The sequence below is a fragment of the Hypanus sabinus genome, chromosome 2 (genome assembly GCF_030144855.1).
Source record: "Hypanus sabinus isolate sHypSab1 chromosome 2, sHypSab1.hap1, whole genome shotgun sequence".
Classification (NCBI taxonomy): domain Eukaryota; kingdom Metazoa; phylum Chordata; class Chondrichthyes; order Myliobatiformes; family Dasyatidae; genus Hypanus; species Hypanus sabinus.
In genome coordinates, this window is record NC_082707.1 from 157,627,255 (window position 1) to 157,650,087 (window position 22,833).

At 41.8% G+C, this 22,833-nt stretch overlaps 1 protein-coding gene across 3 annotated transcripts in view; it reads right to left on the minus strand.

Annotated features, from left to right (window-relative positions):
* Nucleotides 1–8,333, minus strand: part of lgals3b (lectin, galactoside binding soluble 3b) — a 39,784-nt gene extending 31,451 nt beyond the window's left edge. The window contains exons 1-4 of one of the 3 annotated variants that reach the window (XM_059957551.1): nucleotides 8,195–8,333; nucleotides 7,929–7,960; nucleotides 6,548–6,559; nucleotides 5,168–5,473 (exon numbers count right to left, since the gene is read on the minus strand). In XM_059957551.1, the coding sequence (XP_059813534.1) occupies nucleotides 5,168–5,473; nucleotides 6,548–6,559; nucleotides 7,929–7,931 (321 nt within the window). In that variant the 5' untranslated portion in view covers nucleotides 7,932–7,960; nucleotides 8,195–8,333. Of the gene's footprint in view, nucleotides 1–5,167; nucleotides 5,474–6,547; nucleotides 6,560–7,928; nucleotides 7,961–8,159 lie in introns of all 3 variants that reach the window. The other 2 variants (XM_059957559.1, XM_059957568.1) reach the window with 2 other exon arrangements.
* Nucleotides 8,334–22,833: the final 14,500 nt, after the last annotated feature.

Here is a 22,833-nt window from a genome sequence, read left to right on the forward strand (position 1 = left end):
TCTCCAGATCCTGTCTACTTCCAAAAAAAGCAAAGCTCACAGTAACTTTTTTAAATAATTGAAAACATTAGAAATATCAGTGTTTTAGACTTCAACAAAATGACTGATTTCAAAAAACAAAATCACTTCAATTTCAATAATTTTAAATATCACTGAATATTCAAAAATGTTTTTATAAAATCATTTTGCTTTTATAACTAGCAAAGCATATGCCCAGCTCACTGGCTGTCAAAGGGGATCCTGATGAAGGGAATACTCGGCCTGAAACATCGACCATTTACTCTTTTCCACAGATGCTACCTGGCCTGCTGAGTTCCTCCAGCACTTTGCGTATGTTGAAAGGGATACCTGCTTAACTCCTAGTTACTGCAGGGAGAAAGTTGTTGAACTCTGAGATATAAAGACCAAACAAAATCTGGTTCCTCCATTTGCTTACTAGGATTCAGCCAGTGTGAGCTTGGGGATGAAAGGGCAGCGTGAAGTGAGGTGATAGAGCAGCAGGGTGGCAAATCCGTAGAGGATTGTTGGGCCATCCTCTTTGGACTTATTGTAAACCTATAATTAAATTTGTGTATGATTTTTATCTAACTCTACTTGCATCTTAGAGGATTTTGTTTTTATTTGAGCCTGAATTTATCCCTATTTAATCACTAAGGTTGTAGCAAATACAACAGGGTCTTTTATGAGACTCCTGGATAGGGTCATGGAGCTTAGAAAAATAGAGGACTATGGGTAACCCTAAGTAATTTCTAAAATAAGTACATGTTCCGCACATCATTGTGGGCTGAAGGGCCTGTATTGTGCTGTAGGTTTTCTATGTTTCAAACTTTAGGCCAACATTTGTTTGAACTTTACAAGTCCACAATCCATTAATACTTTTTCAAAGTTATTAACTTTATACCATTAGCAAAATGTACTTATTCCTGTTGCTCTACAAAAGTTAGATTATGAACAGGAACTGTTTGAGAAGATGCTGCCTTACCTTTTGAGTGTTTCTGATCATTTCTGCTTTCTTTTTGTTTCTGATTTTCAGAATCTGCAGATTTTTCAATTTTTTTCACACAGATACGGACTCCAAATCTACAAATTCTCTCTAATTTGAATGCATTCACCAATTCAAATTTTGCTTTTACAGTCGGCCCTCCTTATCCGCGAGGGATTGGTTCCGGGACCCCTCGCGGATGTCAAAATTCACAGATGCTCAAGTCCCTTATTTAACCTGTCTCAATGCGATGGACCTTAGGACCCAGCGGAACCCAAGACCTTATTTAACCTGTCTCAATGTGGTGGACATTAGGATCCAGCGGTAGGGATCTGAATCTGTAGTGTTTCTGTTCACGAAAATAATCATGATAACGATTGAAAATAGAGTGGAAATAATAAAGCGATCGGAAAGAGGTGAAACGCCATCGATCACTGGAAAAGCGTTAGGCTACGTCGGTCAATGATCGGAACAATTTTAAAGGATAAAGTGAGAAAGGCTCTGCCCCGATGAAAGCTACAATTATTACTAAGCAACGCAGTGGTTTAATTATTGGGTTTTGGGGTTTTGGGTTTTTGATCCTCCACGTCAACCCGGCACGGTGGAGTGCGCACTCCAAAGCGATCTGTCGATAGAGATCGAACTCGGGAACTTCCCGAGCCCGGCGTTCAAACATAACGTTCTTAAGTGTTTTATATGCACAGAAAGGTAAAATACATACTAAATACGAATGCAAATGTTTGACTAACTGATGCTAAGTAATACCGATGTACCTGTTCTGACTTACTTAGTAAGAGAACTTACGATTTTTTTCGACAATAACCCACGCACATATTCCCATATACTTTAAATCATCTCTATATTACTTATAATACCTAATACAATGTAAATGCTATGTAAAATAGTTGTTATACTGCATTGTTTAGGGAAAAATGACAAGAAAAAAATCTTGAACATGCTCGAACAAGTGCTGGAGGAGCACTTCCGGGTTTTCGCGATTGGTTGAAATCGTGGATGCGGAATTCGCAGATAAGGAGGGCCAACTGTATAAGCTCCCTTTCTGACTATGCTGTGATGTCTTCCCTTTTTCATATGTAAATGAAAAATCAAAACAAATCTGTGGATGCCAGAAATCTGAAAACACAGCAAGTTCAGATCAGAGACTCTTCTCTCATAACTACAAAATTAAAATCAAGTTTGGTTTATGTGGAGGGAAGTTTAGGGCAAAGAGAATATCTCTGATGGGATGTGTTCAGGGTGGCACCAATGTTTACAGAACCATCTACACCCTATCCTTGTTATATGCATCTTCAGACTAGATGGATTCACAGTTATGAGAGGAACCTATTTCTACCAACATCTCTTTATATGCATCCAAACCTCACAGATATGCGAGGAGCACCATTTTCCCAATAAAAGTCAGATGCGCGCGCCTCACAGTCTCACTTCTGCCAGTCTCGCAATGGTTTTGGTAACATACGGATATGCGATCTTGCGCTCTTAAACTTTTGTTGGTTTTACCTAAGGTGCAGTGATTTTGTGCTTGGAATATTTAACTATACCTCCTAAGCATCCAATGTCATGTTTTGGGCCATCAGCCGAGTGGCAGAGAACCCCTTTAATACTTGAAAAAAAGTTTGAAATTATAAACAGCGCGGCATCAGCTGAAGGTAATACAGCTCCGGGATGGTACTACCTGAACAGAATCTTGCCTTTAAAGTTCTTTTGTTGCTTGACAATGCGCCAGCCCATCCTGAACATTGGACAGCAGTCACCCTAACATAACAGTGCATTTCCTGGAGCCTAACACAACATCGCTGATTCAGCCACTTGACCAAGGTGTGATCCACATTCAAGGCATTTTTTTTCGGGCGAACTCTCTCTCAGATGCTGCAAGCAACAAATGATTTTGAAAATCCCGGGAGTTTACCAACGGTGAGGGAGTGGTGGAAGTAGGAACACTTGGCACAAATGGGGGTGGACATGGACCCAAGTTTAGAATGGAGTCAGCATTTCAGTCGTTCCCTGCCGTCAACCCTTCTTCCCTACAAGCAAATTTATGCTGAAAAACAAAATGCTGCCAAGCAAACAACTCTTACCACTTTATTCAAACCGGTGTCATCTCCTGCTGCCAGCAGTTCTAAGAGTTCTATGAGTCTTTCTTCACCCCTTGCTGTGCTTGATATGGTCTTGACACCACAACACCCACTCATCTCCTGGAGCAAACACACCTCCCACTGTTGGTGAGTACTGTAATCCCTAGTATGTTAACTTTCTATGATTTATTACGTTGAATATTACCTTAAATTGATGAAATATAACAGGAATGTGCCTTGTGGTACTGCTTTTGTTTCATATTGGTATGAAAATGTGAATAAATTACAGATAAAACATATTTCGGACGCTTTCTGGAACACATCCCTATTTTCTCTATTTAAATAATTAGTCACATTATGCGTTTTCACATTATGTGTTGACTGCAAGGAACGTATCCCCCACATATAATGAGGGTAGGGTGTAGTTAAAAGAACAAATGGGCAGTTAGAATAGAGGAAGAGAGAAAACAGACCAGTAAAGATGTGAAATGAAGGTCAGAGCTCTTGCAGAACCTGAAATCAAAAGTGTTTTAAGTGCTTAGCCATATCCATGGATGAAGAAATCTTGAGTTAATATTCTACCGATCAAGATGATGCTGGTTAACACTACGGTCAAGCTGGCACCAGTGTACAACACTCCCTAGATCGACATCTTTTAGCTAGCAAACAAAAATATATATTTTTTTTACTTCTTTTTGTCCATGTTTCACATTAACTGTGTTTCTGGAACTCCTAGTGCCTGCGATTTACTGTTTGGAGATTGTTTGATTGATCCAGTGCTTTCCAGTCTCCAAGAAGATTCCGGGACACGAGCACGTGCTTGGCCTCAATGCAAAGAGACTTCAAATCAGGGCACGAACAACCATTTTTGCCATTTAAAGGGTCCATTAATCACCAATTAAAACGCCAAAGCCAATTGAAACATCGAGTTGAATGCAGAGGATGAGCGTGAGTTTCATGCCAACTACCTGCCTTCTGATCATTGCCAGAGAAGGAGTCTGTGAGTGGCCTTTCGCTGTGTGGCAGGCGGGTAGGCCTTTCTGCCTCACGTGGTGTCCCTCTCTTTCAATGAATGTCAGTCATCGTTGGACGGTATCCTGATTCTGCATTTACGGATTGGATGATTGTGTTTATGGACTGTGGACTTCTTCAGACTTACCGTTTTTTATAAAATCACTCAATCCTTTTCTGTTTTGTTGTGCAAGGAGAGTGTGTTTGGGGATTTGATGTTCTGCTAGCTTTGTGTGGGGGAGGGGTTGCTTTCTGGGCGGTCGATGTTCCTGTTCCATTTTGAGCGGGGGGGAGTGATGATCGTAATGCTGTTCCTTTTTTGTACAGTGGAGGGGTTGATGTTTCTCTCTGAATGACTTTCATGGTCTTTGTTTTGTGGCTATCTGGAGAAAACAAATTTCAAAGTCGTATAGGGATACATTCTTCAATAATAAATGAACCCTTGAGTATTACAACTGGATAATTTTATAGCGGAACTCTAATATGAGCAGTTAAGCAAGTTAACTAAAATTGTTGAGTTTGATATTGAATTCCATTTTGGAATTCTCCTTTCTACCTCTCCATCTACGCTTAAAATATTCACAAAATGAAGGTTTTCCATCTTGCTTCCTTTCCTAACTTTATCTGAAAGTAAAATAAAAAATGCTGGAGACACTCAGTAGCTGGAAAGAGAAACATAATCTTTACACTTTGGGAGCCTTTGTCAACACTGCCTACACCATTTTTTAGTTTATAGTTCTAAATTCCAGCATTTGCAGTTTATTTTTAATTTTAAATTTTCATTTGCTTCACTGCTCTTTGATTTACTTAATATCAGAGAGCCAACTGCTTATATCTTTGATGATCTGTGGTTTCTTTTGTAAAGGCCAAGTGTTTATTGTAATGTGTGTCTGAAAATAACCATGGTATGGAACAAAATTTGATCCATTTACAACACAATGTTACAACAGTGTAAAATCTTCAAACCTTTAAGATATGCAATCCTAGTTCAGTTACAGGGTTGACACCTAAAATAAGGCCTGGAAATTATTGAACATACATGTATAATGTATTAATTTCAAACAAGATCAACACTTACCAATGGCCCAGCAGCAGGTCCCAGCTGTCCTGGCTGCCCAGGCCAAGGTCCCCATGGCCCTGGCTGCCCCGGCTGACTCGGCCAAGGTCCCGGCTGCCCCGGCTGTGGCCAAGGTCCCGGCTGCCCCGGCTGTGGCCAAGGTCCCGGCTGCCCCGGCTGTGGCCAAGGTCCCGGCTGCCCCGGCTGTGACCAAGGTCCCGGCTGTGACCAAGGTCCCGGCTGTCCTGGCTGCCCTGGTTGTGGATTTGTGGCACCTGCACTCAATTTGGCTGCACTTGAAGCATCAGGACCCAGTGCATCTTCCAACTAAAATGATATTTTTAATATATAAAATATACTTAAGAAAAATAAAGAGTGACAAAATTTAAAAATAAGATCGCGATAGGGCTAATAAGTATGGTTAGCAGTAATAGTTAATCGCAATTCATATTTGAAAGGAAAGGCATGAAATTACAGTCAGAGGGGACTCAGCTAACAACTGCTAACTAACAACAAATGTCATGACATATGGTATACCAGTGATGTGGAACCTGACCCCGATTCTTCGACAGGCACTGCACAATATGCTTTCAGAGCACATCACACACACTTAGATTGTTCCACAGGGAGCCAAGTCATCCAACTTGGAGAATAAATAGGCTAACTAATTCAACTTCGACCAAGGTACATGTTGGATTGGGAAAATAAAGAACTCTGGACCTTTCAAAGGCAATATGAGGGAAAGAGAAAGAGAAAAGTAATTATCAGGGAACCTTTGAGTAACCCAAAAGAGAAAACAAGCTCTACATGTGAAAGATTACCAAAGTTAGAGATACAAAAAGTATCCATAAGGATAAAGAGAAGATGTGCATATAGATGTGGAAAATGTTATGGTCCGTCTATTCCAAACACTGACTTGAGTTTAGGCTGGAGGAGGGTACAAACAAAGCAATATTTAAAATGTAGCCTCTAAACGCTGAAGCATGAATGGATGGGTACATAAATTGAAGAAGGAAATCAAACAAATGATTAATAGTATTTGATTATAACCCTGTTAGAACAGAATCTAAACAACATTACTGTTGAATAGGGTTGCCATATTAGCATATAGAGGTTAGCGTGACACTACTACAGGTCAGGGCACAGGAATTCAATTCTGACATAATTCATTAGGATGATATATATCCTCCCTGTGGAATATGTAGGTTTTCTCCAGACATTTTGGTTTCTTTCCACAGTCCAAAGACATAGCAGTTACTAAGTTAATTAGTCATTGTAAATCATGCCATGATTAGGTTAGGGTTAATTGGGTGACACGGCTCTATATCTCAATAAATATACCGGTATATTTGAAAGGTATTAATAAAATTTCTGATGTCAAAAACAGAGTTTCATACTCACAGAAAATTCATCCTGTAAAAGAAAAGAAATCATGTTCAAATGAATTATTGCAAGCAAGGAATAACAAAATATTAAATTTTAGCTTTTAGAAGAAAATTATTTAAGTCATCTGTCTCTAGATGATGATTGGAAAGGGAGAAGTTACATGTGTCATACTGGAATTTAATAACTTTTGATCATTTATTCATTGGTTCACACACCAAAGTTTTAGCAAAGAAATTTCCAGAAAAGTCAAGCTGAATCTATTGTCATGTCTCAGAATTATGGAGCACTACAGCACAGGAACAGGCCCTTTGGCCCATCTAGCCCATGCCGATCTACTTCATCCCATCAACACACATCTGGACTATCACCCTCTGTCAGCCTCCCATCCACAAACTTGTGCAAACTTCTCTTAAGACTTGCAATCAAGCTAGAATTCACCACTACCACAGGCAGCTTGTTCCACACTCTCACCACCCTGAGTGAAGAAGTTTCCTCTTAGTTTTCCCTCAAATATTTCATCTTCCACATGACCTCATGTACAGATACAATGAAAAACCAGTTTGCAGCAACATCACAGGTACATGGGTACAGACAGCACACAATACAAATTACATGTAAACTTACGTTATACACAAGAGAAATAACACAGGTGTGTGTAAGCGATTTTTAATTAAATTAACATTTAGTAGTGAACTTTGGTTTGCGTCCAAAAAGATTTAGTTAGGCAAAATTCGCTATAATGTTTTTTGCAAGTCTTCAACATTTCTGGATTGTGGGAAGGATCATATACTTATGGGCGTGTAAAAGTGAATCTAAATAGGTGTAACTCTGTGTTACACCAGGTTCTTTTCAACCACAAAGAAAAAGTAAAACTATAGTAGCAGAAACTACAACTATCTACAATTGCACAATTTTACAATATACTGTATTAAGATATTTCTTATATCCACCCCAGTTGGAGAACCAAATCACATTTAGGGGACGTTGCTTCAATGATGTAAGGATAATTTAGGTGCAAAATGATGTGGCTGGGGCATTTGTTTTCCAACACGATTTTCCATGGTTATCTCTTTGCAGGGGAGAAGTGGGAGGGAAGGAAGAAGGAAAGACGTGGTGGTGAAGCAGTGACACGGGATGTGGGTGGAGATGCGACCTGGAGGGAGGGAGCAAGTAACGTGCCGGGGAGGTGATTTAAAGGGATTGGACCAGATGGGGCAGATGGAGGAGGCGTGGGAACTATGTGCTGGGAGTGGAGTAGGAGAAGAGGGCGAGGGCAATTGACAACCGATACTTTGAGACTGCTAGCCTGTGTTCCGCAGGAGAGAGACTATATTAAATTGATAGCTTCCGCGTTCTATAAAGACCACTTCTATTATAAAGATTTGTAATTTCTTACCATGATTTTCTTGATGCAATCGGAGAGGAAACCTGCAGAAAGAAAGGGGCAACGAGTGAATCAGTGCTGGCTCCGAGTTTAGATAAGTTTTACAATAGAGAAATCGCGGAGCTGAACTCAGCCCACCCGCCCGGGTCCTCCATTCCAGCCGTTTGATTGCGTTAAAAAAACGGAAGGACGGCAAAACGCTCATGAATCGTTCCCGAAAACACCAACCCGAAACTCACTCACCTCGGCTCGAAGACAAAAAAAAACTATTGGTATACCTGGCCCGAGTCCTGCCTGTAATTTGATCACAACTTCACTCACTAGAGCCTTTAAAACTTTACTGGCGCCCTCAAAACAGTCATCGCATGGCCTCGCCCTTCACATGATCAGGGTGGAGCGGCAGAACCGCCCAGACATGACCTTATTTTGATAGACGAATAAAATCTTGATGTGACCGGCTTTGGGCGACGGAGCCGGAAATGAAAAAAAAAGTAACATTTGCATTTGGTTGGTAGGTAAATTGTAAATCAACTCCAGTGTAGGTGAATTGTCATGTGGAATAGGTACACAAAAACCAGATGAATGGAATTGTGAGAGCCGAGTAGTTTCAACAGTCTACTTGGAGTCGGTTATACAATGCGGAAACGGGCCCTTTGCCCCCAGCTCGTCCATGCCAACCGTCCCAAACTAGCCAAATTAACCGAGCTAGACCCATTTGCGTTTGCCCCATATACCTACAGGCCTTTTCTCTCTCTATTTGTACAACACCCATTTTGACTGCAGGGCGTCGTAACAATACAGCACAGGAAATAAAACAAAATACTGGCAAGAATCGCATTTTTATCGAGAGTAACAGCTTTTTAGATAGCTAACTTTTTTTAAAAAATTCAGTTGTAAAATTGCGAGTGTATGCATTGAGTGGTATAACAGCTAGAAGAGTTCATACTGATTATAAAGGTTTCAGCAGTCCAAAATCACAGAACAAAGAAACAGCATCCAGGATAAGAGCAGAATTAAGGAATTTCTGTTCAAATGCGTGCAAGTAGAAGTGTAAACTGATAAATAATTATAATAACCTGAAAACCAAGCTGAAGAAGTACTGCTGTTAGATTTGTAAGATGCTGCTGCTTCAAAAAATAAGTGGAATTGATTTATTATCATTACGTGTACTGAGGCAGAGTGAAAAGCTTGTCTTGCATACTGTTGGTCAGATCAAATCATTGCACAGTACATTGAGGTGGTTCAAGGTGAGCAACAACAGAATGACAAGTACAGTGCAGGTAGACGATAAAGTACAAGATCATGTGAGGTTTTGTTTACCTTACTGTACTATGGACCTGTTCAGTAGTCTTACAACAGCAGAGTTGAAACCTGGTGGTACAGTATGTATTTTCAGGCTTTTATATTTTCTGCCTGATGGAAAGTCTGCAATTGAAGATTTTAAAAATCAGCGCTTCACAATTGCTTTCAGAGTTTGAACTGGCCAATCAGTGAATGGGATTCATTTGCAATTGCAAATAAGAATCAGGCAGGGGCAAATGGAGTGGCCATTGTGTCAGCGTTATAGTGGCTTTGGCTCTTCAGGCTAGGTTGGGGTAAGTACCTGGTAGAATTTTTTTCTATTCTTCATTCCTCATCAGTTAGTGTATGGTTATTGCAATGAAAATGGCCCCTGGGCTGCGTTTTGTTCTTTGTTTGAGATATGGGAATTCTGGGACACCTCTAGCCTTTAAGGTAACCACATCTGCACCAGATGCACCAAACTGCAGCTCCTCTGAGAATGCATTTTTTTAAAAATCTGGAACTGCAGCTCAGTGACCATCTGCTCCTATGGATGACTGAGGAGGTGATCGATAGGAGCTACAGGGAGGTAGTCACTCCAAGGTTGCAGGAGGCAGGTATCTGAAAGACTGTCAGGAGAGGGGAAGGAAATGGGTAGCCGGTGCAGAGTACCTCAATAATAAATACACTGTATTGAATTTTGTTAGGAGAGACAGCCTACCAGACAAGCCACAGCGACCAGGTCTCTGGCACAGAGTCTGGAGCTGTGGCTCGGAAGAGAGAAGAAGACTACAGTAGTGAAAGGAACAGAGATGAGATTCTGTGAACTTGATAGAGACGCCTGGATGGTATGTTGTCTCTCAAGTGCTTGGGATGCCTTGGATTGAGTTCACAGCCTTCTAAAGGGGTAGTGTAAGAACCCAGAAGTCTTGGTGCATATCAGTATCAATGCCTTAGATTGGAAAGGTGAGGTGGTCCTGAAGAGAGAATTTAGGGAGCTAGGTAGAATACTGAAAAGCAGGACTTCCAGGATAGTAAATCTCTGGGTTGCTGCCTGTGCCACATGCCAGTGAGGGTAAGAACAGGAATATTTGGCAGATAAATGCATGGCTGATGAATGGGGGCAGGGGAATGAAATTTCTGGATTATTGGGATCGCTTCTGGAGAAGGTAATGACCGGTACAATAGGGATAGGTTACACCTGAAAATGAGGTGGACCAACATTCTCATGGGCAGATTTGCTAGGCATGGCTCTGTTGGTAAAGAATAAAATCAAATCAAATCCTTAGACTGAGGTGACACATAATTAGAAGGTGTAAAATCATTGTGAGTAGAGCTAAGAAACTGCAAGATTAAAAAGACTTTGATGGAGTTATATACAGGCCTCTGTACAGTGGCAAATATATAGGCCACAAATTGCAATGGGAAAGAGAAAATGCATGTCAAAAGGGTAATGTTATGATAGTCATGGGGATTTCAAAATACAGGTAGATTGGGGAAAATCAGGTTGGAGCTGGATACCAAAATGGGGATTTTGTTGAATGCCTACAAGATGGCTTTTTAGAGCAGCTCATAGTTGAGCCCACCTCAGTTATTCTAGATTGGGTGTTGTGCAGTGAACCAGAATTGATTAGAGGGACTGTGGTAAATGAACCCTTAGAAGGCAGAGAACATAATATGATAGAACTCCCCGTGCAATTTGAAAGGAAGAAGCTAAAGTCAGATATATCAGTATTAAATTGGAGTAAAGAGAATTACAGAGAATGAGTGAGGAGCTGGCCATAGTTGATTGAAAGGGAACACTAGCAGTGCTGATGGCAGAGCTGGAATTTCTGGGAGCACTTTGGAGGTTGCAGGATAGACACATCACAAAAAAATTTTTAAAGTCAGGACATCACAACTAAGGCTGACAAGGGAGATCAAAGCCAAGGAGAGAGCATATAATAGAGCAAAAATTAGTGGAAAGTTAGAAGTTTGTTCAGCTTTTTTAAAATCCTCAAAAGGCAACTATTAGTCATAAAGAGGGAAAAGATGGAATATGAAGGTAAACTAGCTAATAATATTAAAAAGGGTACCAAAGGATTCTTCAGCTATATGAAATATAAAAGAAAGAATAAAGTAGATATTGGACCGCTGGAAAACAATGCTGGAGAAGTAGCAATGGTGGATGAGCTGAATAAGTGTTTTGCGTCAGTCCTCATTGTGGAAGGCACTAGCAGTGTGCCAGAAGTGCAAGAGTGTCTGAGGAAAGAAATGAGTTAAGTTGCTATGATTAGGGAGAAGGTGCTTGGGAAACTGAAAGGTCCGCAGATAGATAAGTCAGCTGGATCAGATGGTGTATACCCCAGGGTACTAAAAGAGGTGGTTGAAGAGATCATGGAGGCATGTGTTATGATCTTTCAAGAATCAATAGATTCCAGCTTGATTCCAGAGAACTGGAAAATTGCAAGTGTCACTCCACTCTTCAAGAAGGGAAAGACGCAGAAGAAAGGAAATTAGTGGTTGGAAAGACGTTGGAGTCGATTGTTAAGATTGTGGTTTCAGGGTACTTGGAGGCACATGATAAAAATAGGCAGATATCAGTATGATTTGCTCAAGAGAAAATCTTCCCTGAGAAATCTGTTGGTAATATTTGAAGAAATAACAAGCAGGATAGTCAAAGGATAATTGGTCAATGTTGTGTACTTGAATTTACAGAAAGCCTTTGATAAGGTATCACACATGAGCCTGGTTAACAATCTAAGTGCTTGTGTTTAATACCTGAAAGATACCGGCATAGATAGAAGATTAGCTGAATGGCAGGAGGCAGAGTGGGAATGAAGCGAGCCTTTTCTAGTTGGCTGCCAGTGACTAGTGGTGTTCCACAGCGGTCTGTGTTAGGACTGATTCTTTTTATGTTTTATGTCAATAATTTGGATGATGGAATTAATGGTTTTGTAGCAAAGTTTGCAAATGATGTGAAGAAAGGTAGAGGGGTAGATATTGTTGAGGAAGCAGAGAGGCTACGAAAGGACTTGTACAGAACAGGAAAATGCACAAGGAAGTTGCAGATAGAATACAGTGTCAGAAAGTGCAAGGTCATGCACTTAGGAGGAAGAAATAAAAATGTAAAACTACTTTCTAAATGGAGAAAATATTCAAAAATCTTAGTTGCAAAGGTAATTCTTCTGCAGGATTCCCTAAAGGTTAATTTATTGTGTATGTGTGTACACTATATACAACCTTGATTCATCATTTTGCAGGGAGCCACAAAACGGAAACACAATGGAATCCATGAGAAATACTCAACAACAAAGACCAATGAAATCCAATGTGTGGAAAAAGAACAAATTGTGCAAGTAATGAAAAAGTAAGCAAATGATAGAGGCCATGAACTGCAGATTCCTCAAAGGCGAGTCCAGAGCTGCGGCACCAGTTCAGCGCTGAGGCGAGTGAAGCTGGTCCAGGAGCCCGATGGTTGCAGGGCATCATTTACTCCTGAACCTGGCAGCATGGACCCAAGATTCCTGCACCACCCGCCCAATTGTAGTAGAGGGAAGAGAGGGGGACAGGTCAAACCCAAGCAGGTGGGATGGACTCAGGTGGGGGGGGAGATCTTGGCTGTCATGGAGTAGTGAGCTAAATACTGGTTCATTTTCTGCTCTCAGCCTCAACAAGTTAATCTTTTTAGTTGGCAAAACATTGATTACATGGTTGGACCAGGGCTGAGTGTTTATAATGTTCACTCCTTGGAACTTGAAACCCTCACCCTCTCAACTTCAACACTGTTGCTGAAAACAGGAGTCTGTTCTCCTTTGTTAGGCTGACACTGAGGGAAGGATTGTTGTCAAGGCAACATGTTACTAAGCTCTCTATCTCCTCCCTGTATTCTGACTCATTGTTATTTAAGATACAGCCCACTGCAGTGGTGTCATCTGCAAAGTCGTAGATGGAGTTAGGGGATAATGTGGCCACACAGTCAGGAATGTTGGGGAGCAGAGGGCTGAAGACACAACCTTTTGGAGCTCCTGTGCTGAGGATTATTGTGGCAGAAGTGTTGCTGCCTAGCCTTACCAATTGTTATCTGCTGGTCACGGAGGTATTAGCTCCCAGAACTTGGAGACTGGCAATGAATTTCCATGGAATTGTAGCATTGAAGCTGTAGTCAAAGTTCAGTGTAAATTTATTATGAAAGTACCTTTATGTAATGATTTACAACCCTGAGATTCATTTTCTTGCAGGCATTCACAGTAGAACAAAGAAATGCAGTAGAATCCATGAAAAATTGCACACAAAGCTTGATAAAAGCCAATAAGGACTGGCTCATGGACCCCCAGTTTCTTCCTCCTACAGTCAATAATCAGCTCTTTGGCTTTGCTGATGTTAAGTGAGAGGTTGCTGTTATGGTATTATTCAACCAGATTTCCATTCTCTCTCCAAAATGCCAGTTTAACAATAGTCTAACTTGGGTGTCTTTGTTGTCCAGGTGCTACGGAGATGAGTCACCCCAGGGAGGTGGTGTCTTCCGTAGGCATGTTACTTCGTTGATCTGTATACTATGTTAAATTGAATCTGTCAAAGTTTAGCGCAGTAGGATTTCTGCTGCTGTGGTTAAAGGTTGCCGTTGCCAAGCCTGCAAAAATCCAAAGACGTTTCCTCAAATGAGTCCTTCATTTTAGTCACTAAAACTTATTTACTGTGGTTTAATAAGATCGTCTGTGGGTCTGAGTCACAGAGGCATATTAAAATTGTGAACAGTTCCTAATTCATCTTGCTATTAGCCCTGGGACTCCTGCAAATTCCTGACTGATGAATCAAGAAGGTTTAAACTGAAATATTGTAATACTGAAAAGTAATCTCTCAGTTCTTTGAATTTGAACCTCAATGTTGCTTTTGAACTGAAATATTCATTTGGATTCATAAAGCATAAAAATAGGCCCTAAGCCCATTGAGTGTACACACCAACCATATAATTACCATTTAACACTGTTCATATACTTTTCCCATTTGATTTTCTCCACATTTCTGTCAACTTCCCCATGATTTTATCACTTGCCTACAGATTGTGTCAATTTACAATCCATGTTTTTCTGTTAGAATCCTGCAACATGATGAAGGCCATTCTGCCCATCTCATCTGCCTAACTCATTCATGCTCACTCATGAGCACCCTTTCATATTAATCTGGTCTCCTAGCACTTGGACCATGCCTTTAACTTTCTACTCTGTTTGTGCCATAGCCTTCTATGTCTAAGCAACTCAAGTGCTCATCTAGATACATCTAAAATTATATTACAGACCCAATTTCTCAAGTAGTACATTCCAGAGACTTGCCCCTCTGAGCTACTTCCCCCTTGTCTTGTGTTCTCTCATATTATCCACCTCGTATGGGGAAAAGTTACTTGCAATTTTGCTGTATTTATACCCCTTTTTATTTTACTTTGCCCAATAATGTCCCCGGTAAGCCTCTTTCTCCAGGAGCAAACCCAACTTCTCCAGTCCCTCCTTATAAATGAATTTCTCCATCCCAGGCAACATCCTGGCAAATTTCCTCTGCAGTCTCTTCAGCACCATCCCATTCTTCGTATAGCATGATGACCAAAGTTTCACGCAGTACTCCAACTGAGTTCTAATCACAGTCATATCACTTTGCAGCATAATATCATCACTTCTGTATTCACTGCCATGACTAATGAAGATTAGTATTCTGTATGCTTGTCTAATTACACTACCTACCTGTACTGTCATCTTCAAAGACATCCAGACTTGTACTCCAAACTTCCTCTTTACTTCTGTACTCCTGAAGACGCCATCATTCATGGTGTATACTCTTGTCATTTTATCAACCAATGCTCCTTTGTCTATTTTGTTTATTTCTTCAAAAAATTCCAACGGATTTGTCAGGAAGCAATGCTGACTATGACCTATTTTATCCTGTGTCCAAGTATCCTGAGACCTCATCCTTAATAATTGAATCCACTATCTTCCCAATCACTGAGGTCAGACTAACTGACCTATAGTTTCTTCTGCCTCTCTTCCTTTTTGAAGACTGTAGTGATATTTGCAATTTTCCAGTCTTCTAGACCCATTCCAGAATCTAGTGATTCTTGAAAGATCATCACAGCTGCAAGAATTATATTGCAAAACTGGAAAAAACCCAGATGTCCCACTATGAGGGAATGGACTGAGGAAGTGGTTAAGATTTCAGCATATGTACACACGTTGGGAAGAATTAACAGTGAAGGAAAAGATGTGTGGGATCAATTTTAGTTGTATGTTACTTTAAACTTGAATTAGAAGTTTTTTTCTGTTTCTTAGTTTTATGTTTTCCTGTCATGGGATGGCTGTGTAAATATGCTGTACTGTATCTGCTCTATGATATGCTGTGCTGCCTTGTAAAAAAATAATAAAAATTTGAATTGCAAAAGATCATTACTGACATCTCCACAATCTTTTCAGCCAGCTCTTTCAGAACCTTAGGCTCTTCATCATCTGGTCCAGGTGACTGGTTGACCTTCAGACCTTTCAATTTCTCAAGGGCCATCTCTCTTATTATGATAACTTCACACACCATGACCCCTCACACCTGGAACTTCCACCATACTGCTAGTGTCTTCCACAGTGAAGACTAATGCAAAATACTTATTCAGTTCATCCGCTATTTCCTTGTTCCCCATTACTACCTCCCCAGTATCATTTTACTGTGGTCCGATATCCACCCTTGCCTCTGTTTTGCACTTTATATATCTGAAGAAACTTTTGGTATCCTCTTCAATTTTATTGGCTAGCTTACTTTCGTATTCCATCTTTACCTTCATAATGACCTTCTTGATTACCTTCTGTTGGTTTTTAAAAACTTCCCAATCCCCTAATTTCCCACTAATTTTTGCTCTATTACATGCTTTTATGATGACTTTGATTTCCCTTGTTAGCCATGGTTGTGTCATCTTGCCTTTGGAATGCTTCTTCCTCTTTGGGATGTATATATCCTGGGCCTTCCAATTGCTTCCAGAAATTCCAGCCTTATGTCCAGTGAAGATTTAAAAATTTCAGCCGGTGCTCCAGCATTCTTTTTCTTTGCCTCCAGTAGTAGCCAGGAATGAATCCCATGCAGTTCTGGAGATTTATCCATGCTTAAGCCAGCTAAGGTATTGAGTACCTCCTTTTTCCTCAAGAATCACGATTGTTTAAAGTCATTTCCTGTACACAAGTGTAGGGAGAATGAAACAATTGTTACTCTGGATCCAATGTAAAATAAAAACACCCACAAAAGATAAAGTACACAATGATAATTTACAAATACATTTATGAATACATAAGATACATAGATTGATAAAGAGACGCTAGGCCAAACATAAAGTGACTGAGAGAAAATGATAAGGTAGTGGTGGTGTTAGTGGGTGGAGGTGTTACTGTTTGGGGAAAGTAACTGTTTTTAAGTCTGGTGGTCCTGGCATGAATGCTATGTAGCCTTCTCCCTGATGGGAATGGGACAAAAAGTCCATGAAGAGAGTGGGAGGGATCCTTCATGATGTTACTGGCATTTTCCCAGCATCTTTCTGTATATACTGTATGTCCTTGATGCATTGGACAGTTTTGACTACCTGCTATAGAGTGACAGGCAAGAAGGCTACACGGCACTCTTCCATACCAAGCATACCAAGATGCAGCTTGTCCGGATGCTTTCTACTGCGTAGAATGATGTGAGTATGGATGTGCAAAGTTCAGCTCTCTTCAGCCTTCTCAGAAATAGACATTGGTGAGCTTTCTGTACTGTTTACAATGTGTTCTGGGACCCTGAGAGGTTATGGGAGATGTGATTGCAGCTTCCACTCTGTGTTGCCGATATAAAATGGGACGTGAGTGCCGTGAGTTTTCCTGAAGTTAATAACCGTCTCCTTTGTCTTGTTGACATTAAGGAAGCAGTTATTCGCCTGGCACCAGGCCTCGAGATCTTCCACCTCCTCTCTGTAGGCCGTCTCATCATTGTTGGGGATGAGCCCCATCCAGTGTCTTGTCTTTGACGATGTGATTTCTCGGGTGTTAGGCCGTGCAGTCACATGTGAGCAAAATGTACAGCATGGCTCATGTTGAGGATGATGGGAAGGGAGGAGTGATACTGCATCCTGACTATCTGAGGTCTGCCCATCAGGAATTCTGACACCCAGTTGCTCAGTGGTATACTTAGACCGAGAAGTATGTTCACCAAGGTCTGTGGAACAGCAGTGTTGAATACTAAACTGAAATCCAGAAACAGCATTCTGACATAAGTGAACACGAGGAAATCTGCAGACGCTGGAAATTCAAGCAACACACACAAAATGCTGGTGGAACACAGCAGGCCAGGCAGCATCTATAGGGAGAAGCACAGTTGACGTTTCGGGCCAAGACCCTTCGTCAGGACTTGTGGTGAACTATGTGCCTGTCTGGACACGCCCCCTGCTGACTGCTCCTGTGGCTCCTCCCACAGGCCCCTGTATAAAGGCGATCTGAGGCCTGACGCTCGGCCTCAGTCTCCAGGTCATAGTATGATGGACACTCACTCCTGGTTCCTCCTTCCAGTCAATAAAAGCCGATATCTCGCCTTACGTCTCAGTGTGAGTTATTGATGGTGCATCAGGACTGTCTGACATGTGTTCTTCTTTTCTAGATGTGTCAAGGCCAGCTGCATGACATGTGCTATGGCATCTGTCATCGATTGGTTCTGTCAGTGAACACATTGGTTACTGTTCAATGTGGCAGGAATGGAGTTTTTAAAACTTGCCATTATCAGCTGTTCAAAGCACTTCATGATGATTGGTGGAAGTGCCATTGGATAGTAGTTGTTTAATTTTGAAGGTGTTCAGTTCTTTGGTACAGGGATAATGGCTGATTTAAAGGATGTGGGGACAACAGCTTGGAATGGTGAAGTTTTGAAGATGTCAGTGAGTTGGTGTGCACGCTCCCTGAGTACTCAGCCTGGGATTGCACCAATGATCAATGGCGATATCTTGCAGACAGCTCACAAAACTACCAGGTACTCTTCTTCAGAACTGTGACCGCTGCAGTCTGCAGCCTGTCATTTCCCTTTTAAGGATGTACTTTTGAGCTGACTAATCGATCTGGCACTAATGCGATCTTCTAGGGAATTTGGAAAACTAGACTCTTGAAAGTACAGGTATGACCAGGGCTGCCGTCGCTGGAGGTGGATGTCACACAGTGACCTGATGGCAGAGCATGAACCTGTGGTTGGCTCCATAAATAAAGCATCAAGCAAGAGTAAAATTGTCGATGAAAAGAGCGGAAAGCAAACAGGTTTTCGGCACCATCTGCCTGCATTTGACCCATCTCCCTCCCTTCTCATGACCACCAGGTGCAGGAATCTTGTCCCATACTGCCAGGTTCAGGAGAAGTTGCTGCCCTGCAGCTATCGTCATCCTGGATGGGTTTCACTTGCCTCTGTGCTGAGTGGACTTGCGACTGTGGACTCACTTTCAGGGACTCTGTAGTTCATGCTTCATGTGTTTTTGTTTACCCTTTGCATGATTTGATCAAGGCGTTTCAGCACTGAACTGACTCTGCAGCTGTAGCCTGTAACTGTTGGCATTCCCCTCCGTGTTGAACTGACTCTGTGGCTATCGTCCACAGCCTTTAGGTACCTAGACTGGCTCCACTCACTTCACACCAAACTGCCTCATTAACTACCTTTGAGGCAAACTGCCTCATTAATGTTCTGTCTGTTATTTCTTTGCATTTTTTAATTTTAAAAGTTTGCACGATTTTTTTCTTTTTTGCACACCTTTGTGTGTGGGTTTTAAAAATGGGTTCTATTGTTTCTTCATTTTGTGGCTGCCTGCAAGAAGACAAATCTCAAGATTTTATACAGTATATTTGTACATACTGTCCTTTGATAATACATGTGCTTTGAAATATTTTCTGGCCCGGCGGCCTTATGAAGGGTTGACTCTGCAGAGTCCTTCTCACATCTGCTACTTTTACACCAGGAGAGGGGTATCTTTTGTGGCCAGTGCTGTGCTGCATGTCTTGAAGTGTGCATAAAAGTCATCTACACCATTTGGAAGTGAAGTGTACTGGTACAGTTGACTCCATTTTTCCTTGTGTAGTCCGTAGTGCCCTTTATGCCGAGACATGTAGCTGGGGATTGCTATCAGATAGGTCATCCTGAATTTTCTTTGTGCGTAGGCGACCGTTGCCCTCCTGATGCCTCAGATGAGATTTCTCCTGGCTGCTGTGAGAGCTGTTCTGTCACCAGATGTGAAGACAGTGTCCTGGGATTGTAGTAGGGAGCGCACCTCTGCATTCAGCAGGGCCATGGGATGACTGTTCTTGAGGTACCAACATCATCTACACACTTGTTGATGCAGCCAATGGCAGCTCAGGCATGTTCCTCAAGGCCTGTATCTTCTCCATTTGTGGTGGCCTCCTTGAACATCTGCCAGCTAGTCTGTTTAAAATGACTAGAGCATAGAGATTGTCTCATTAGGCCAGACAGGGATGGAGGGAGTGTCGTCGGCAGAGCTTAGGGTGGATATAGGAGACCTGAACAATTAGACACCAGATGATCACCGATCATTGAGAGGCAGACAAGCAGAAAAAGCACTGCTAACGTGATTTTTAATAATGAAAAATAGAAAAGGTGTAGATTTCAGGACAAAAAAAAGCATAATGATTCCAGAAAGGATAAGATAACATGAACAAGCATTCAAATGAACAAAGACCTTATCAGAGGCCGAGAGCAAACACGGGCAGAGAACAACAAGTATTCAATAGGAGATGCAAAATATGAAACCAGTCCTCGTAGCATAGAACTTAGAAAAGTACAACACAGGAACTCAATATCTGTACCAAACATGATACTGACTTAAGCTGATCCAATCTGCCTGAATATGGGATGATTACCATACCAGACTCAATGGGCCAAATGGCCTAATTTTGATCCTATGTCCTTTGGTCTTGTATGGTTCATATCCTTTCACCCCCTGCTTATTCACCTCCCTATGTAAATGCCTCCTTATAAGTTGCTATTTTAGCAGCTTCCACCATCTTCCCTGGCAGCCTGTTCCAGACTCCTACTATTCTCAGTGTGATAAACCTGCCTTGTAAACCTCCTTTAAACTTTCCTGGCTCACCTTAAATCTATGCCCTGTAATATGTAACATTTCTACCTTGGGAAATGACCCTCTGAACCTGTCCTATCTAGGTCTCACAGAATTTTATATATTTTGATCTGGTTGCCCCTCAGCCTTTAAAGCACCAATTTTTCCTTCTCATCTAGGTAACATCCTGGTGAACCTCTTTTGTATCTTCTTCAAAACATCCACATCTTTCCTGTCATGCAAAATTTGGATCTGCACACAACACTCAAATGTGGCTCAAATGTTTTACATAGCTGCAACTTGAGTTCCCGACCAGTAAAGCTAAGTATACCATGCATCTTCTTTACCATCCTCTCAGCATCTGTTGCTTCTTTCTGATTGCTGTGGACTTAACTCCCATGCTTTCTTTGTGCATCAGTGCATCTAAGGGTCTTGTCATTTACTGTATTCTTCCTTCTTGTATTTAACTTCCCACTTGCCTAAATTAAACACTGTCTGCTTTATCTCCACCCATTTTCCAACTGATCTATATCCTGCTGTATCATTTGATAACCTTCCTCACTTTGATCCACCAATACTATCAGCCCACCTCCCAAATCATTTATATATACATGGTCCTGTGCAAGAGTCTTGGGTACATATATAAAACTAGGGTGCCTTACGCAGTACTTTAGTAATTTTATGTATTGCAATGTCCTGCTGCTGCAAACAATAACAAATTTCATGACTATGTCAGTGATGATAAACCTGATTCTGATATGGGTCTCTATTGTGGACTGGAAAGGGGAAAGGGACAGGGAGAGGGGAATCATGGTTGGGAACAGGGGAAAGGAGAGGAGAGGGAGCAGGAAGCACTAGAGAGAGATCCTGGAACAATCAGTAAACCAATTGATTGGACTTAAATGATCTTGCATGGTGTCTCAAAGCTGTGTGTTTCTGCACCCCAGCACTCCTTCTCTGCTACCTGTCTTGTACCCCTCCCACAGCACTCCACCCTCAACATTCCCAACATCCTTTGCTCACACCACACTTGCAAACTTGCTCTCTGCTCCACATTGGCAAATACAGTACTGTGCAAAAATCCTAGGCTACTCATGTGCCTAAGGTTTTTTCACTTCCTGTCAGAATGATAACTCTCCATTGCTACCATATTTCCTCTCATATCAACCAAATTTTGCATATGATTTACCAAATCGCTTGAAGCAGAGGTGTGGCTGCGAGATTGTTTGGAGCCAGTGAACTGGGCCGTGTTCAAAGACTCATCTGCGGGGTTGGAATGAATGCACCGTGGTTGTGACAGACTTTATTAAAACACTGTGGAAGAGTGTATCCCCACAAAATCATTCAGAGTCTTACCCAGTCAGAAGCCTCGGATGAACCATGGGGCCTGAAATTTACTTTGAACTTTGAAATTTCCGTGGATCCCATGTCTTCAGGATCAGCCCATCATAAAGAACCTGGGTTGTTCCTTTTGTCCTAAAAGTAACAATGTTGGCTATCCTCTTGTCCCCTGAGAACTCTTCTGCAGTTAAAGAGGATACAAAAATCTTTGTCAAGACCTCAGCAATCTCTTCTCTTTGTCACGGTCCAGTCCGTGGACTCCAGTTCATGGTCTGGTTCGTGGATTCTGAATTCCGGTTGTTCCTGTTTTCCCGTGTTCTGTTGGGTGCCTTAATTGAGGCACATGATTCTTGTTTCAGGCCTGCAACATAAATGGCTCTGGGGTTCAGCTATTCCTTTGCTGGACCATCCCATCAAAAACTCACACCAAGATGCTCGTCACCAGAAACCAGTTACCAAAAACACGTGACCTCAGCCAGTGCGGGAAGTCTGGACCCTTATCGGAGCTACCGAGTATCGTGGACTCTAGGTTGCTTCTGTGCCTGTGGCTGCTGAGCGAACTCAGTCATTTTCATGTCCAGCTGAATTGCCAGCTGACTGCTGCTGCTCTGAGTAAGGTAAGAATTCTGATGCTTTCGTGGCCAGCTTTAAAATGCTGGCGGTTTGCAGTAAGAAGAGTCCCGGCTCTGCGTCTGAGTTCAAGTCCCAAGTCAAGTTAAGACAAGTCCAAGTCTTAGTCTGAGTTCCAGGTCAAGCCCAGTCAGAGTTCTAAGTCGACCCAGGTACCGAGTCCCTGCCAAGACCAGAGCTCCGAGTCATGACCCAAGTTCCCAGTTAAGCCCGAATTCCAGGTGAAGCCAAGTCCGAGTTCTGGTCAAGAGCCAAGTCAAGACCCAGGTACCGAGTCCCAGCAATGACCCAAGTTCCAAGTCATGACCCGAGTTTCCAGTCATGTCCAAGACCCAAGTCCTAGCCCAGGTTGTATCCTATGTCTACATCCATGTTGCCATCTTGTCCTCGCTCCTTGGCTCCCCTAGTATTCTTAATAAACATTGTCCTATCCATACTGATTCAGAGTCTGTGTCTTGCATTTGGGTCCACTCCCAACACCCCCTTGCAACACTCTTGCCTCTCTATGGTGGTGATAGATCTCATCAGTCCGTGGGGGCTCATGCATCTTAATGTTCTTCCAACTGTCCAAAACCTACTCCTTCTTGATCT